Source organism: Protopterus annectens, chromosome 7.part0, assembly GCF_019279795.1.
Source record: "Protopterus annectens isolate FY-2018-M chromosome 7.part0, PAN1.0, whole genome shotgun sequence".
Lineage (NCBI taxonomy): Eukaryota > Metazoa > Chordata > Ceratodontiformes > Protopteridae > Protopterus > Protopterus annectens.
The window spans coordinates 135,808,416-135,825,475 of record NC_056739.1 but is presented as its reverse complement, the minus strand read 5'-3'; the positions used below and the strand labels follow the sequence as shown (position 1 = coordinate 135,825,475).

The 17,060-nt window shown below is 41.4% G+C and overlaps 1 protein-coding gene and 1 non-coding gene across 2 annotated transcripts in view; both read right to left on the bottom strand.

The window, feature by feature from the left end:
- DEF6 (DEF6 guanine nucleotide exchange factor) overlaps nt 1-12,741 on the bottom strand; it is a 1,409,598-nt gene extending 1,396,857 nt beyond the window's left edge. The window contains 1 exon segment of the mRNA XM_044076574.1: nt 12,439-12,741. Coding sequence (XP_043932509.1) covers nt 12,439-12,534 — 96 coding nt within the window. The 5' untranslated portion in view covers nt 12,535-12,741.
- TRNAE-UUC lies at nt 4,819-4,890 on the bottom strand. The gene has a single exon. It is a non-coding gene; the product is annotated as a tRNA-Glu (tRNA).
- Nucleotides 12,742-17,060: the final 4,319 nt, after the last annotated feature.

Sequence of the window (17,060 nt, the reverse complement as noted above, 5' to 3'; positions counted from 1 at the left end):
TCCAAGGACATACAAACTATACATGGGAATTGATGCAGACAAAGTTTATAGCCATTTAGAAAAAAAAACTCTCAAATTATAGGTTCATAGGTATTAGGCTATCAGCCCTAGGGCCTATACAAGCCCAGCCAAAAAGGTACCTTGGCTTTTGCCACCCAAGAAAATTATTCTCCTGTGCCACTGTCTAGCAGAGCCACAGAGGTGATCCCTGGGGTGAATTTCCTATTTCCCATCCAATCAAGATTTTTCTTGAAGAGTATTAATGAGGAGCTTTGTTTGATATAGATAGGTAGTTTATTCCAGAATATGGGAAGTCTCTGGGACAGGAATCTATCCCTCCGGCATGTTCTGTTTATTATGGTGGCAAGGTTTAGGTCCCTAGAGCATGTAACTCGGAGGGATTGGGACTTTCTTTAAGTGGAACATGTCCAACAGCTCTGGGTTTGACATAGCTTTGCATGTCAAGCAGATATCACCCCTGAGTAGGCGATATGCGGAGTAAAGCTGGAGTTTTTTGAGACTGTCTGCGTAGGGCATCTGTTTGAGGCTGGCAATCCTCTTTGTGAGGTATTTCTGCGGCCTTTCCAGTTGTTGTAGATGCCTTGTGAGGTACATACCAAACGGGGCATTGTACTCTATAATGGGTCTAATGAGTGATGGGTAGAGGGGAACAATTACCTCTTTTTTTCTGAATGAGAAACCTTTTGTGATGAGGTGTGCCACGTAGAAGAATTTCCTGACTACTGTGGCGATGTGATTATCAAAAGGAGAGACTACTGTCCACATGTGTCCCAAGGTCTCTTATCACACTTTCGGTGTTAAGTATACTACCGCCTATGTTGTAGTTCATGGGCACAGAGTGTTTACCAAAGGGGATGACAATGCACTTTTTGGCTCTGAGCTTGAGGCCATGGCTTTGACACCAGGCATCTGTCTCAGTGAGGCACTTTTGTAGGATGTCCACATAGTTAGGAGTTTCGATTATGGCTCCTAGTTTGCAGTCATCTGCGAACTTTGTTAGCCAAAGACCTTCTGTGTTAGTCTGTACTTCAGAGAAGTAGATACCAAACAGGGGAGGACCCAGGACTAAACCCTGTGGTACTCCACTTGTCACTGGTCTGAAGTTGGATTTGGAGTCTGCTACTTTCACAGTGTGGGTTCTGTCAATGAGCCAGTTGGCAAACCATCTTGTGACAGAGATTTATACCTAGTTTAGTGAGTTTATCTATAATTCCAGAGTGGGGGATGGTGTTGAAAGCCGTGGCAAGATCTAGATAGGCTGTGTGAACCATCTTACCATAGTCTACAGCTTTGGTGACTGATTCAAAGAAGTCTATCAGGTTTAGGAGACATGATCTGCCTTTTACAAACCCGAACTGGGTGGGGTCCAGAGTTTGGAGATTACCAATGTCTTTGTTTATAAGTTCCATGATGATACGTCCCATAGCCTTGCAGACCAGGCTCATCAGGCTAATAGGACGGTAGTTCCTGGGGTCCGTGGTGGCTCCCCCTTCTGGAGTGGGATAACCATCAATGTGCGCCATTCAGCGGGCACAAAGCCTGAGGTGAGGCTATGACTGTACATGGTACTTAGGTGGGGTGCCAGTTCGTTCTGTAGTTTGTGTAGAACGCAGCCTGGGGTGTTGTCTGGTCCCATGGATGCTGTGTTCTTGGCTTTGGAGAGTGTGGTTTTTACCTGTGCAGCCATGATTACAGGAACTTTGCATTCTTCTGGTATACAGACGAGCTCTTTAGGGGTTGAGAGGGGGGTAAAGTTAGCACTGAACATATCTGCCAGGATGTTGGCAATATCAGTTGGTTCTGTATATTTAGTGCCATTGTGCTGTAACTCAGAGCAGATTCGAGTGTTGCCATTGAGATTATTGACATAGCTATAGAATGCTTTGTGGCTGTCTTTAGAATCAGTGGCGTTTTTGTTTTCATAACTAGCTTTAGAGGATTTTAATCAGGGACCGCAGCTTCTTACGGAGGCTGACCAGGGAGCTCCTCCGGTCATGGGATTTTACTCTCTTTTGCAACAGTTTGTTTATGGCAGGGGACCACCAGATTGGCTTCCTTTTTTTGGAGAATAGTGTCTTGGTTCCGTTTGGGATAGAACGATCCATGCACTCGTGTATGCTTATAAAGTGCAATTGTGTATGATTCAGTAGTCATAACTGTATTGCCCATCTGCATGGGTGTCATGAAGTTCACCACTTCTGTCTTAAGAAGCATGAAGATGGCTTTGGAGAAATTTTTTACCGTGGTTTCCTTAATGGGGGCTGGGGGCAGAATGTGGATATCTAGGGTAATTAGCTTATGGTCAGATCGGACCAATGAGGCATTGACTTCAGGTGTGGAACACCGGTCACTCATGTTGGTAATGACTAGATCTAGGATAATGTTGCCCCTGGTGGGGGTGTGGACAAGTTGATCCAGGTAATTGGAGTTTATTAATTCCATAAAGCGTTGAGCAAAGGAGTTGGTACACGAGTAGTTTTCCCAGTTAATGGTGGGATAGTTGAAATCACCCATTATTAGGGTGTTTGGTTGAACCCTAATATTTTCCAGTACATCAAGAAAAGAGGAGTGGGAATCCTGGGGCATGATGGGAGATCTTGGATTGCAGTTTTGCCCAGAGTTAGTTGCACTTGGATAACCTTGGCTGCATTATGCAGAGCATCTAGCCTGGAGGTGTGGATATCCTTAATGAATATGGACACACCTCCGCCTTTCGTGTTCCGGTCCAGGTTACATGGCCGAAGAGTGTGGTATGAGTTACAACCTGGTACGGCAGGGGTGCTGTCTGGAGCCTTGAACCGGGTCTCAGTCACTGCACAGATGATCAATGTTCTCCATTTTAAGGAATGCCTCAAGTGAGTGCATTTTGAGATTTAGACTTCTAGCATTGAGTAGCATCACCCTCAGTTTTTGCTTGCCTGTTCCTGTTACGGTGGTAAATTTGTCATTTAAACCTTGCCTAAAAAAGGCACTATAGGGGCGGCAAGAACCTTAGCCAGTATCCGGAATCCTAGGGGCGACAGGTGCAGGCCATCTATGGCAAAGCATCGTGGTCTGTCGACCACATCATCCCAGGCAGACAGATACTGGATCCCTTTACAATGACACCAGAAGCTTAGCCAATTGTTGAAGTCAAGCATTTTGTCCTTGTACTGCGGTATAATTCTGGGTGATGGCAGAATGCTACTCAGGTCATACCTGCCTGGGCTACAAGATCGGAGAGCTCTTCCATGTCTCTTTTTATGTAGTCCAGGGAGGAACCTCTCAGGTCGTTTACACCAACATGGACAATGACAGAGTCATATTTGTACTTGTTGTGGAGTGACCTGAGTGCGTGGGTTATGTGGCGGATCCTGGCACCCGACAGGCAGCTGACAGTAACCTTCTCCTTGTTTAGCCTGGCGAGTGGGACATCACTGTGCCTGACTATACAGTCACCTATGACTAGTGTGTTGGGTACGTTGTTTTGCCTTATTGGCTGTGGTAGAGTGACACACTGAGTCTGCGGGCTGTGTGTCATTTGGGTTGTGTTGGGGGTGGAGGTTGCTTGCATTTCTGCTTTGGAGGTCTCTGTTGCTTGAGCAGATTATTATTGAGAGCCTCCACGAATGTTTTTATGCTTCTATGTGTGGATTTTGGTGGTGTAGATTTAGTGAGACTATGTGATGAGTGTGGTGCAAGTGTTTACCTTCTCCTCTTGACTGTCAAGTTCAGTCTTGATTGGCGAGAGCTTTACCTCCAGTTTGGCTAGATAAGTGCATCTCTTACAGGTTGTAGTGCTGGGTGGTAGGAGAGGGTTGTCTGTGTACGAGGCAATTTCTACTTTGCCCCAAGATGCCCAGAATCATCAGATAGACAGGAGAGAACACTGGGAGATGACCCTTGGACATGCCTGAATAAAAAACTATTTTCCTCTAGATAAGTGAGGAAAGTGAGTACAAGAGCTGTTTTTCTCTAAGCAAGTGAGAAAATTAAGTACCAAATTTGTTTTCCTCTAATCAAATTCAAGTGCTAAAACTAAAAATCTGTATCTGGACTAAACTAGTTACAGGAAAGGGGGAAACAAGTGCAAATGCAGGCTTTTAAATCAGAAAGTTGAGAGAGATGGAAAAACTGCCCAAACGGCCAATAACTACAATTTCTGGGCCAGAACCACTCCTAGATAGGTTAACCTAATGCTTACCACTCCCACTGATAAGATAGAAGGCTTCCCTCCAACACAGAAAGCTTGGGGGACTCAAAAGCTTACATACAGTCCTGGATACAGCAAATCTGAATCGCTAGTTACAGGAAAGGTAGGAAACAGGCTTAGATTTTTTTTTTAATACACAAAAGTAGCTAAAACAGCAGTAAAAACAATTCAAATGCAGTGCAAGCTAGCACACTTGAGTATGTAGCAATGTTAGACCAAACAGTTTAAAAAATGCAATTAAATTAAAAATGACTAAAAACAAGTGCAGAAGGAGTCTATTAGATAGAATGAGGTAAAGAGATGGGGGGGGGGGTCCCAGATCAAATCTACAGTGGGGGCGGGCAACTGCAAAAGCCTCCAAATTTAAACAAAAAGACAGGAATAGGGAGGCTGAGTAGGGGAAAACCAACACCTTCAGCAGAGATCTGAAAAACTATACATTGCACAACTCTGACATCAGCCAGCAATGATACACAACTCTGAAGTGCCAGAAAAATATACTCAGCTCTGTATATCTCCAGATAGTTTGAAGAGCACTCTGTCAGGACACAGGAAGGCTCCAGCAATAATATGTAGGCTGTTACTAAGAGGAAAAGTGTAACCCATTCCCATACCGGGAGTTGAACCCAGGCCGCCTGGGTGAAAACCAGGAATCCTAACCGCTAAACCATATGGGACAGCCCATTATGGCAGGCAGTAGAACAAAAGGGCAATAAAAGAAAGTCATATGGAACAAAGGATCATTTGTTGTTAAATAAAGTCATACTGGAGAACTGCAAAAATGGGAAGAATCCAAGTATGGCATGGACTGACTACAAAAAAGCATTTGAGAGTATCCCTCATTTATGGATTTAAAAAAAAAAAAAAAAAAGTGCTTAAAAATGTGTAAGATACACCCTACATTATTACAGTGACCATGAAACAGTGGCAGACCACTTTGCAATTAAACCATGATAAAGGACAAATACAATACCAAGAAAGGAGGGGGGGTATCCATATTCATCAAGGACACCCACACCTCAAGACTGGCGGCAACGCACGATGCATCGGAGACCATCCAGGTGCAATTAACCATAGGCAAGACTGCTCTGCAAATTGTAGCAGGTTACAGGCCACCCTCACAAACTCAGGAACCTCACATGGCTTTCCTGAAAACACTGGAGGGGATAAATGTATCTCCAAACACCATCATACTAGGTGACTTCAATTACCCTAATATAGACTGGGAACACTACTCAAGCCCAAACACCCTAGCCCAAAAGTTCCTGGAATTCATAAACTCAAATGCCATGGAACAACTAGTCACCATCCCCACAAGAGGAGAAAACATACTTGATCTCATCATCACGAACATGGGAGCACAATGTTCAACACCGGAAGTATACCCCTCACTGGTGAGATCAGATCACAACTAATCTCGCTGGAGGTCCTCATCCCACCCCCACCTGAAATAAAAAAGACCACAGTAAAGAACTTCTCGAAAGCCGACTTCACACTTCTAAAGACTAGTGTGGTCGCCTTTAAGGCCCCCGAGCTGGCGGAAAACAGTACTCAAGCCGCTGAATCACTTACAAATGCCTTCTACCAGCACCTGCAGGACTGCATGGATAAGGCAATCCCAAGCAAAACAAAGACTCTTTGTACCAAAGGCAAGCGTCCAGTCTGGTGGACCCCAACCATAAACAAACTCTACAACAAAAGGAGGAAGCTACTACAAGATAGAGCAAAATCATTAAAAGGTAAGACACCTTTGATCACTATAAGTAAAAAACTAAGAGCTCTCATAAAATCATCCAAAGCAAATTTTGAGAGAAAAATAGCTAAAGACTCAAAAGACAATCATAAGGCCTTCTTTAGCTAGGTTAGAAACCTGGGAGGAAACTCCCAGATATGCTCAGAACTAGTTCAAAATGATGTGAAGATTACTGATCCTACAGATATTGCCAACATACTGGCTGACAGGTTCAGTGCAAACTTCTCCCCCCCCCCAATAGGAGAGATATCTATACCAAACGATTGCAGCCCCCCAAACATCTCTAATGCCCAAGTGAGAACTGTTCTCTCCAAAGCAAAAAACACAGCATCCATGGGACCTGATGGTGTCCCCGGCTGTGTGCTCCACGAACTCAACGAGGAATTAAACCCACAGCTAGGACAGCTGTTTAATCATAGTCTCACCTCTGGATACATTCCAGGGGTGGCGCTGCGACTGTGGTCCCACTTCACAAAGGCGGTGCCTCCACCGACCCTGGAAATTACCGGCCCATTAGCTTGACAAGCCTTATCTGCAAAGCCATGGAGAGGATCATAATGGACCTCATAAATAAAGACATAGGGAATTTGCAGACTTTGGATCCAACCCAGTTTGGCTTTGTCAAAGGCAGATCATGCCTTTTAAACTTAGTTGACTTTTTCGAAACAGTCACCAAAGCCATTGATGAGGGAAAGGCAGTCCATACAGCCTACCTCGATCTGGCGAAGTCCTTCGATACAATACCCCACTCGGGTATCATTGAAAAACTCATCAGCTTAAATGTTAACCCATTCATCACAAGATGGGTTGCAAACTGGCTGAGTGACAGAACCCATAGGGTCAGAGTTGCTGGCGCCATGTCAGACTCAAAGCCTGTCACAAGTGGTGTCCCACAGGGCTCAGTCCTGGGCCCACTCTTGTTTGGCATCTACTTTTCCGAAGTACAAGCAAACACAGGAGGGTTATGGCTGACAAAGTTTGCAGATGACTGCAAACTGAGCGCTGTAGTCGAAAAACACATCTGACACAGATATCCTTCAGAAGGGTCTCACAGAAACGGATAACTGGTGCCAGAGCCATGGCCTAAAGTTAAATGCCAAAAAATGCATAGTCATACCCTTCGGGAAAAACAAGGTTACCCCTAGCTACCATATAGGTGGCAATCCACTGAGCACAGAAGAAGTTATCAGGGACCTGGGGACCCAGGTTGACAGTAGCCTGTCATTTGACACCCATGTAGCTAAAGAAGTTAGGAAGACCTTCTACATTGCCCACCTTATCATGAAGGGATTCACATCTAGATCAAGGGAGGTCATAGTCTCCCTATACTCATCACTCATCAGACCAATGATTGAGTACAATGCCCCATTCGGAATGTATCTGACCAGACACTTGCAGCAGCTGGAGAGGCCACAAAAGTTCCTCACCAAAAGAATAAAGGGTCTCAAAAATCAGTCCTATGCTGCCCGACTGAAAGAACTCCAGCTCTATTCAGTCGCTTACCGCTTGCTCAGAGGTGACCTTTGCCTGACATACAAGGCCATGTCAAACCCAGATTTGATGAATATGCTTCACCTCAAAAAATCTAGATCCGTCAGAGCCACAAGGGCGGGAGACAAACCTCGACATGGCTATTAATAGGACGTGCTGGAGGGATAGATTCATCACCCAAAGACTCCCTATGCTGTGGAACAAAATCCCGGTATATGTGAGGCAGAGCACCTCGCTGGCCTTGTTCAAGAGAAATCTTGACCAATGGATGGGAGATCGCAGATATACCCCAGGGATTACCTCAGTGTCACTGCTCGACAGAGGCACAGCAAAATAATGGGTATAGTTCCCCATACTAAAGGGGTGGCGTAAGCCACAAAACTATGGGCTAGGCTTGTAAATGCCCTCGGGCAGATAGCCTAGTATGAACCTATGAACCTATTATCCCAGGGATAAAAATCCAAAGGGGGATATTCCAGGGATAAAAATCAAAAGGGGGATATTCCAGGATGACACTCTACCAATGTTGCTGTTCCGCCTTGCCCTTAATCCATTAAACTGTTTACTCAACAGCTTAGGCCATAGCAATAATTTGGCTCCTAGAAAACAACAAGTGTAAAGACTTCTCACCTTCTCTTTGTCGAGGATTTAAAACCGTATAGCTCATCAGATCAGGAATTGAAAGCACAACTGCAGGTTGCCAAAACTTTTTCAGATGACATAAGAATGTCATTTGGTCTTGATAAATGTGCAAAAGCAACCTTTAAAGCAGGAAAATTGCAGCATCAGGAAAACATAAGTTTGGGACAAGAATGTGACAAAAGAACTTGAGCAAGACGGAGTATATAAATATTTGAGAATTGATGAAGGCTCAACAATAAAATGAACAAATGCGAATAAAACTTAGTAAGGAATACTTTAGAAGAATTAAATTAATCCTGAAACCAGCATTGACATCTAGCAACAAAATTCAAGCTATAAACCAATTTGCTCTTTCTGTCCTAACTTATAGTTTTGTAGTGATTGACTGGCCACAAAATGTGTTGGATAGATTAGAGAGGAAAACAAAGAGGATGCTTCATGCTCACCAAATGATTTATTTAAAAAAAAAAAAATCAGTGTATACCAAGATTATATATTCCCAATTCCTATGGGCCTCCTTGAAATTGATTACATGTACAGATCTGCAATCTTGGGACGCCACACACATCTGCTGACCTCAAGACCCAAATGTAGTGAAAGTTTTGAAACATGAGGTGACTAAATCTAAGAGGACTTCTCTGCTTAATCTAACAGAAGCATATCGGTGTCAAGCAAGAATGGAAATCAAACCAGAAGTAAATAAAAATTAGGCAGCAACTGAATGTGCCAAAAAAAAAACAAAAGAAAGACTAAGGCAAAGGACCAGATGAGAAGGCAAGAAATGTGGAAAATGCATAAATATAGTAGCAAGTACAGAAAACTTCTGGAAAAACCTCATGTTGATCAGGAACGAATGCAGGAATGGTTAAGGAGAGACAAATTCAAACCAAGAGATGAAAGGTTAATATTGGTGGCCCAAGATAGTGGGGCTGCGTACACGTTTAGTTTACAAAGTCCATTGAACACGTGGGAGAAACAGACAGATGTTGGTTTTGTAAACCCAAATTGGAAACAGTCACACACCTCATTGTTGTGATATACTAATGGCAGAAGGACTGACGGTGTTGCACTGGGGTTTGTGCAAACATTATGGTATTGAAGTGGCTGAGAAATACTGGAAACATAAGCTACAAACCATCATGGGAAATGATGAAGTTTATATCACATGGGATCACCCAATACCAACAGTTCAAGACAGATGCTAGAAAACTAGATATAGTGGTCCAAGAAAAGAAGACAAAAGTAGTATTGATCATCGAATTTGCCACACCCACCGACTGCAGTGTGTTGCGTAGAGAGAGACAAAGCCATAAAATATCAGGATTTGCACTCAGAAATGAGAGCAATGTGGAAGCAAGATACCCAGACAGTTCCAATAGTAGTACGAGCAATAAGTCTTATAAGAAAGAATCTACAATTGTATTTAGAAATGTTACCAATCCATACAACTCCATACGAATTGCAGGAGGACTCGTTACTGGGCACATTGCTGGTGTTGTGAAGAGCACTCCTGCCCGACATCAAAGATTGAAACAATACTAATTTCATGAACTTTGATCGTACTTTGACTTAGGAATGGGGTCCATTCCCATCTTGGTATTAAAAACCCAAAAGACATGGAGAAATTAATAGACTGTACCACTTCATATTTCAGTTGGGAAAGGATCAAGGAGGAAAGAAAAAGTATCTTTGTGGTGATAGTAGGATTTTTGCCATCATCAACCTCTCCTCAGTCTTGAAAATAAGATGGCTAAATACGAGTGTAATGCACAGAAATGCCTGAAGAGAAATCAGTGACCAAATGGAAAATGGTCAAGTATGCAAAGCCAAAAACGTGGCTAAACTAAATTTACAGTTCATACTAGGTCACTGTCTCCATCAGAAACTGAGCATTTTCTAGAATTTCACATCCTCTTTTGTACCCGGACTGAAACCCATTACATCCACTGTCATTTTACTGCCAATATTAAAATGCACAGCTAAAGTTGCCAACTTGAAGTGACACAAACTGTCAAATTTGGCCAAAGAAGTTCTCTCTCCAGCAAACTAATGCAAAGTACCATGAAATTCTTGCTAAATGACAGCACAGAAAGCAGGCCTAACAATATGAGCTGCTAACAGGTTTTAGTTTGCAGGACATGGATGGATTCTTCAGTTTTCACTTGCATATCTTGTGACTCAAAGCACATCAGTTCAGACCACTACTCTCTTATCTGGTTAACAAAACAAATGGCACTGTTTTCTTTTAGAGTATGCACAATGAACCCTCTTCTCACCCAAACAACCTGCAACACCAGAGCTACACTGCTTAATGTGGAAATCAAACATGTTTAACGGAGTTCTACTGAATATGCCCAAAATAACCCTGAACAACAGATGCGCACTCCGTGTAGATGCACATCAATTCTGGGGCAAATTGGCAAAACTCAAATTGCAGGCACCGTTCTCATCTCAACAAATGGTGTGACAATTATTATTTATGTTCTTGCCTATATTACTTGACTGACAACAGGATAGCCAAGAGACACACACTATCAACATCTGTTGTACAAGTTCATCTGGTTAACTATACATCTCTATCCCAACAACTATTTTGGTGCCATAACACCTTCATCTTGATTCAGAGCACATCCTGTTGTTCTGCCTTTAGATGGAGGTTTACTTCCTTTGCTGAAAAAATTTTTTATGCATGTGCTCCTCCTGTCCTGCACCTCACATTTATACTCATACATATCTGAATTATATAGCATTCATCCAGCACATGCAGCATGCCTGATTTTTATAATGAATTAGCCATTTTTATTTACCATTCCACATTGCTGTTGTGTGCTTTTGCTTCACTATGCATAATTTCGAAAGGTTATAATACTTCCAGAGTAACTTCTGAATAAGAATGTTATGAGTGTCTATATATCCTAAGCACATCTTAAAAAGATTCATATGATCCAATATAAACCCTGACTACCTGCAAAGCATCACCACATTCGATCTCCTTAATACCTTTGTAAAATTCCTAACTCCTGCCTGCAAGGCCTACCCAGAATAAGAGGTTCAGAAATCACCCATGCCCACTATGTCTCCTGCAGTAAAAGCTCTTTTTCCTACTAAGTTGATACAACTTTAAAAGAAACAAAAATCCTTCCCATATGTTTGATTCACCTACATAATTGAAATATAACATATATAAACATAATATCTTCTAATTCTTAAAATTTGGACTGCAGTATGCATGTTCTCTCTGGAATTTGTGGCTACTTTTCAAGTCCACAGCCAACTACTTTTTTCGGCACACTTCACTAACAATGCTGTTATAACAAGACGGTCTAGAATTGAGGTAGCCTGACTCAAGAAACAGGTGGTATAGTGGTGGGGCAGCACATGAGTTAAGTGCTTACGGAAAAGCTAAATTCTTTGTCCTTGATTAACTAGAAAAAAAATGACAATACTCCGAAAAGGTGCGACAACACAACATAAATGGTAATTGCCATAATCCCATTCTGTTTTACAGGCTGGCATTATTCTAATACCAGGACAATACAATCTAAAGAACTGTATGTATACATGTAATGAAATATTTAGTTATTTGGTTTACAAAGCTGCTCAGACATGCACTACATCCTGTGGATTACACGACTGGCAGAATATCGGTAAAAGGGTAGAAATGCCGATCCACTACTACTGGTGGTGTAGTTCACGGTCTTTTATCTATTTTTTTCTCTTTACTGCTGAATCTGTCATTTCCTTAACAGAATCCCCGAGTATACCTACCCTAAAAACCACAACACGGATGACAAGTATCACAGCTTCAGTTAGAAATCTTAAAACTGCAGTAAACATTTAACTTAAAAAAAACGCCAGGAAGCACTAAAGTTGCCATGTGACTTAGAAAAGAACACAAACACTTAAGAATACGGTAACACGCCCAAATATAACACAATAAAAAGTTGCACAAACGTAACTGCTGAATGAAAACAAAACAGCAATTCTAAAACACATTTTAAAGTTAAAAGAGAAAGCCTGAATACTGTTGTCGAAACAACTAACGGAGTGCAGAAAACGAGAATTTAATGAAGTGCCGAAAAGGACGCAAAAAAATTAAACGGTCCATGTGTGTGTGTGTGTGTGTGTGTGTGTGGACAACAGTGACATCCCCAACACCAGTATCTCAACAAGACAACCCAGTTAAGTTTACACAACCTCTAAAGCTGCCGCACCAATGTTTGTCCGACAAAGAACCATTAGTGGTCCTGAGGTAAGGTCTGTGAGATTGTGCATCCGCTCGACAGTTTGTCTCTAAGCGACAGGATGTGATGCTGTCACCATCCTCGCGGACACTTACCTTCAGCTGGGACTTGGACACTTTGCCGCTTTTCTCTACATCCAGGGCAGTGAACGCGTACCAGATGGATTTCAGAAGCTCTGTTTTCAGATCCATGTTTGGGACATGAGGCGCGATTAGTTGGCCCCCCAGAGACACAAACTGAAGATGAGCTGCAACAAACTTGGTACCGTGCGACTGTTGTCACATCCCCTCCCCCAGCAGACATGGGGCCACACATACACTTCGACAGGAGATACACTCACTATCGAGTCTGAGCATAGCTACACTGCCTCCACCCTGAATCCTCGCTCCAAGTAACAGCATAAGTAACACAACAGCGCCATCTGCAGGTGCTGCTCCCAGGGGCTTAAGTCATTCAGTAATTAATTCATTTATTCATTGCCGGCGTTCATTTGACTGTTGAAATATATATTTCACTAAAGTAAATACATATTCCCCAGAAAATAATGTGCTGGACTAGTACCAGTTATTTTATCTTCTGAGCGGTAGTATTCCTCCCATGAATTAAAAGCCGCTACTTATCTTCCGAATACTGTGCTTACCTTGGGTCACCTTGTTTCTGCTTAAAAAAGGAATGTCCCTTACACAGACATTGTATTGGGGTCATCTCCATAAAAAGGCACTTTTACACAGGGGTTTATTGGGTTAATAAAACAAATTATTAAGCTCTACAGCAAAACTCAATAAACCGAACAACACTATATAAAGTATGTGTGAATTTGGCTTTTGCAACAATTCAATGTCAGTACAGTTTAATATACATAAAATGTGGCTTTAGCTAAGATTAGTACAAAACAGTTAAAAGCTCAATAAGGAATATTAATAAAAACAAACTATATAATTAATACCACAGGATAAATCCAATAAATGTCTTTATTCAAGCTTAAAAACGATTACACAGTAAATTAGTTAGAAAATGTCACATTATTTTACTATACCTACTTTACCCCTGAAACAGAAAGTGTAACTTAAAAGCTTCAAATTTCACATAATTTCAAGGCCTATCAGCATACTTTACTCCTTTTAACTATCTTCTCCTTTAGAACTAGTCAAGTGAAGATTAAGGCTTCATCATCACCCCCTTTAGCTGTCTGATTTGACTCAGTTGGGAAACTTGTCCGAAAGTACAAGCACTTTGAAAACCATAATGTTACCATGACTATCCGCTTCTCTCTCAAAACAGTTTAGGAGTAGGAGTCTGCATGACCTCCCCGCGGTCGAGTGGCGTTCAAAAGACATGCGTAGAATAGGCGTGTCTTCGTTGAAGGTTGGGCGTCGAGCTGGCACCTCGGCACCCGTAAAAATCTACTGCCAATCATTAGCGGACCGGAGTCCCGCTATGGCGACCCCTAACAGGGAAAAGCGGAAAGTACTAGGTATAGTAACATTACGCAAATAATTTTATAAAAACTTCTTAAAACTAGCTACTGTCAGTTCATATGTCAACAGGCAAGGTAGCAAATTCCGCATGTCAGGGACATAGAGCAAAAAGTAAGTATGTAATATTAAAGGTTTAACATGGGGAATCACCAGCAGCTATCTGTAGATTAGATGTCCAGCAGGGAATCAGCATCTACTCAATGTAGCAGGAACTCAGAGCATACAAATTTGTATGTCAACACCAGTATCTTGTCCTAAGTTCTAAAGTTCACTGACAGCCAAGGCAGGCCATGGAACACGCACATTTTATTACTGTAATGCATTTATTTGTCAAGGGGCAAGCAGCAGTACCCTGAGCTGTTCACAAGGTGCCTTAGGCTGCTGGTGTCAAGCCCATGGGAGTAGGCATTACTGCACTCCATCCTCAAGGAGACTAAAGTTATATGCTGAATACCTCTCCATCTCCTAGTACAAGAAATCTAGACAATGCCTAAAATAATGGAGGGACAAAGGCCCAAAAATAGGGACAGATTTTAAATATTGCTTCTATAAGAAGAGAAAGTTGCTAGAATAACAGAATATGTGCTAGCATGCATTTTCTGAAGGACATGAAAACTGAAACTTAAATGTATGTGATTATTTAGTGACTTCAGTCCTCAGTGATTAGTCAGAAAACCACAAAGATTATGAAGAACGAAGCAAAAACATGAGGCAAAAACCTAAAGGTGGACAGTTGAGATACGTTGCTACGTGACATGCTGTTTCTTTAAGAAATGCTAGCCGTTTGGAGTGTGAATCATGTGACCGGGTTAGTAGGTGTTCATTTGAGAGGAAAGGCTTGGTGAAGAAGCGTGTGTGTGTGTGCGTGCGTGCGTGCGTGCGTGCTTGCTTGCTTGTTTGTGTGTTTGTATATAGTCAATGCCTCTGTGTCCTACCTCTTCCTCTGCAGACGGTGTCCGAAGTAACATTTTCTCTTTTCCTCCTTTTACCTGTTTATTGGTATGTCATGTATATATTCTTTCTGACCTATTAAGGAATTGTAGAATGTTGATTTAATCTTAATTTATTGATTTTAAATGTGTAAAGTTGTATTCAGAAATTGTAAAACATTGCTTTAATATTCATATTTTACTTTATTTATTTTACATTTGTTTATTTATTTATTTATTTCAATTTGATAACCGGTGAAGTCCACTGGGCCACAAAGAGCCCGTTTTCAATGGAGGCCTGGGGAGAAAAGCTCTAATGACATTTACAGGCAATCAATCTATACAATCAATTTTCAGAGAAATACACCATAATACAATAAGATAAATGTGACATCATACAATTGATTTTCAGAGAAACAGCATACCTTACAATAAAATGAATGTGATAGCATAGTATTTAACACAGACAAATGAGAATACAGGCAAAATGTATTTATTTATTTTTATATGTGAGGACAAAGTTCATGTAGGAGGGAAAGTAGGTGCTGTAGGTGACTGTCCTGTAGGGGTATAATGGAGTGTTGTAGTAGGTGTGTGAAGTAGTTGTAGCAGAGGGTGGAGAAGTGAGTGGGTAGAGGAGGAAGTTATACTGGGGAGTGGGATGGGCATATGAATTTTGTAGTAAGATAGGAGAACAAGAGGGATATAAATTTGGTGTGGTCAAGGGTATTGCAAAGAGTGAGAGGGAGAGAGTTTGGAAGTGGAGCAGGAAAGCAGGAGGTGGCCATATCTTTATTTTAAATGTGTAATGTTTTACACTCTAGTGCTATGTTGAAATGAATAAATACATTGTATGATGTTTTTTACTGGTCTATTAAATGAGGGCATGTTGCTTCTTCCCTGAGCTGTGGCTGAAATAGGTCCACTAAGGATCACTCCACTATCCTGATTAACAAACATAATAAATAAAATAAAATGTTTGGATCCCTTTTGAAACCTCAAATGTCAAGAAGTTAAGGCACCCAAATGGTGAACACAAATGCCTAAAATATCAAATGGATTACATTTACAATTTTAATCATTAATTTTGGGGAGTAAGCCTCCACCCCATCCTGCAGTTTACAGAAGTTATTCCGTAGAAACTCATACCCTGAACTTATGTATGCCATCTCCATGGCTGCATTGCTGGTGCACACATAGAAATAGCTTTGCTGGTGATTTACTATGGAAAACATTGATTGGCATTCTTATTCATGGCACCTTCTGATTCAAGCACTTGACACTCAAGCAATTTAGTTTCAGGATCCTGCACTTATACCATTTTTTCTGTCAGTTTAATGTTTTCCATTTGTTTTTGTCTTGCTGTGCTGTAGCAGATGTTTCTCTTAATTTGCACCAAAACAGGGAGCTGAGTAAGAGTTAAATAAGTGAATATATTCTTTGAAATTTCAGTTATCACATTTTAATTAAGAGGTTTTACAAAGTAATTAATTTATTTATACAGTTTATTATGTTGCTCATATTCACGGAAAACATATATTTGAAGCGAATAAGGCACACAGGCATAATCGTTGGTGAAGATCCTTCAGTTGTTGGATTGAAATTGCAATCCTTTAACAACAAAGGGCTCTGGAATACCAAGGGAATGCTTCAGAGAATCAGAAGACGTGGATTCAGTGTTCTGAACTGTATCTCACTGCAGATGGCATTAAGGACAAGCTTGAGAATGTCCAATATGCCATGTTTCTTCATGTGATAGACAAGGAAGTAAATGAGGTACTTAATATATTTTATATAAAAGAAGAGAAAAAGGATAAACTGAAAGTATTTAAATGTTAATTCCAGATGTAGTGCAAATCAAAGAGAAACTTAACTTTTCTGAGGTGTTTATTTTTCACAAGGAATCAGAGGTCTCCAAACTGAACACCTGTGTTAGAGTTGCACCTAACAACCCATACAACACTGTTGCATTGTTATCTACAAACACACAGATAACACACACACACACACACACACACACACACACACACACCCTTGCAATATTTACCTGTGCCAGCACAAACTGCCTCACTACTGATGTAATCACTGTAAAATAATGTGTTCAGTCCTACTGCACTGATCTGAAATACCATGGTGGAACTTGTCTTTGAAACATTCTACCTCACTGTTTTGTCCCTAGAGCAAGGCTCTAGGACAGAATCCATGGCTAATTTACATTAACGTACACCCCCAGACTGTCAGCAGACCACTCATACTCTCCAAAGGCTTCATAGGTTCATAGGTAGGTACTAGGCTATCTGCCCAAGGGCA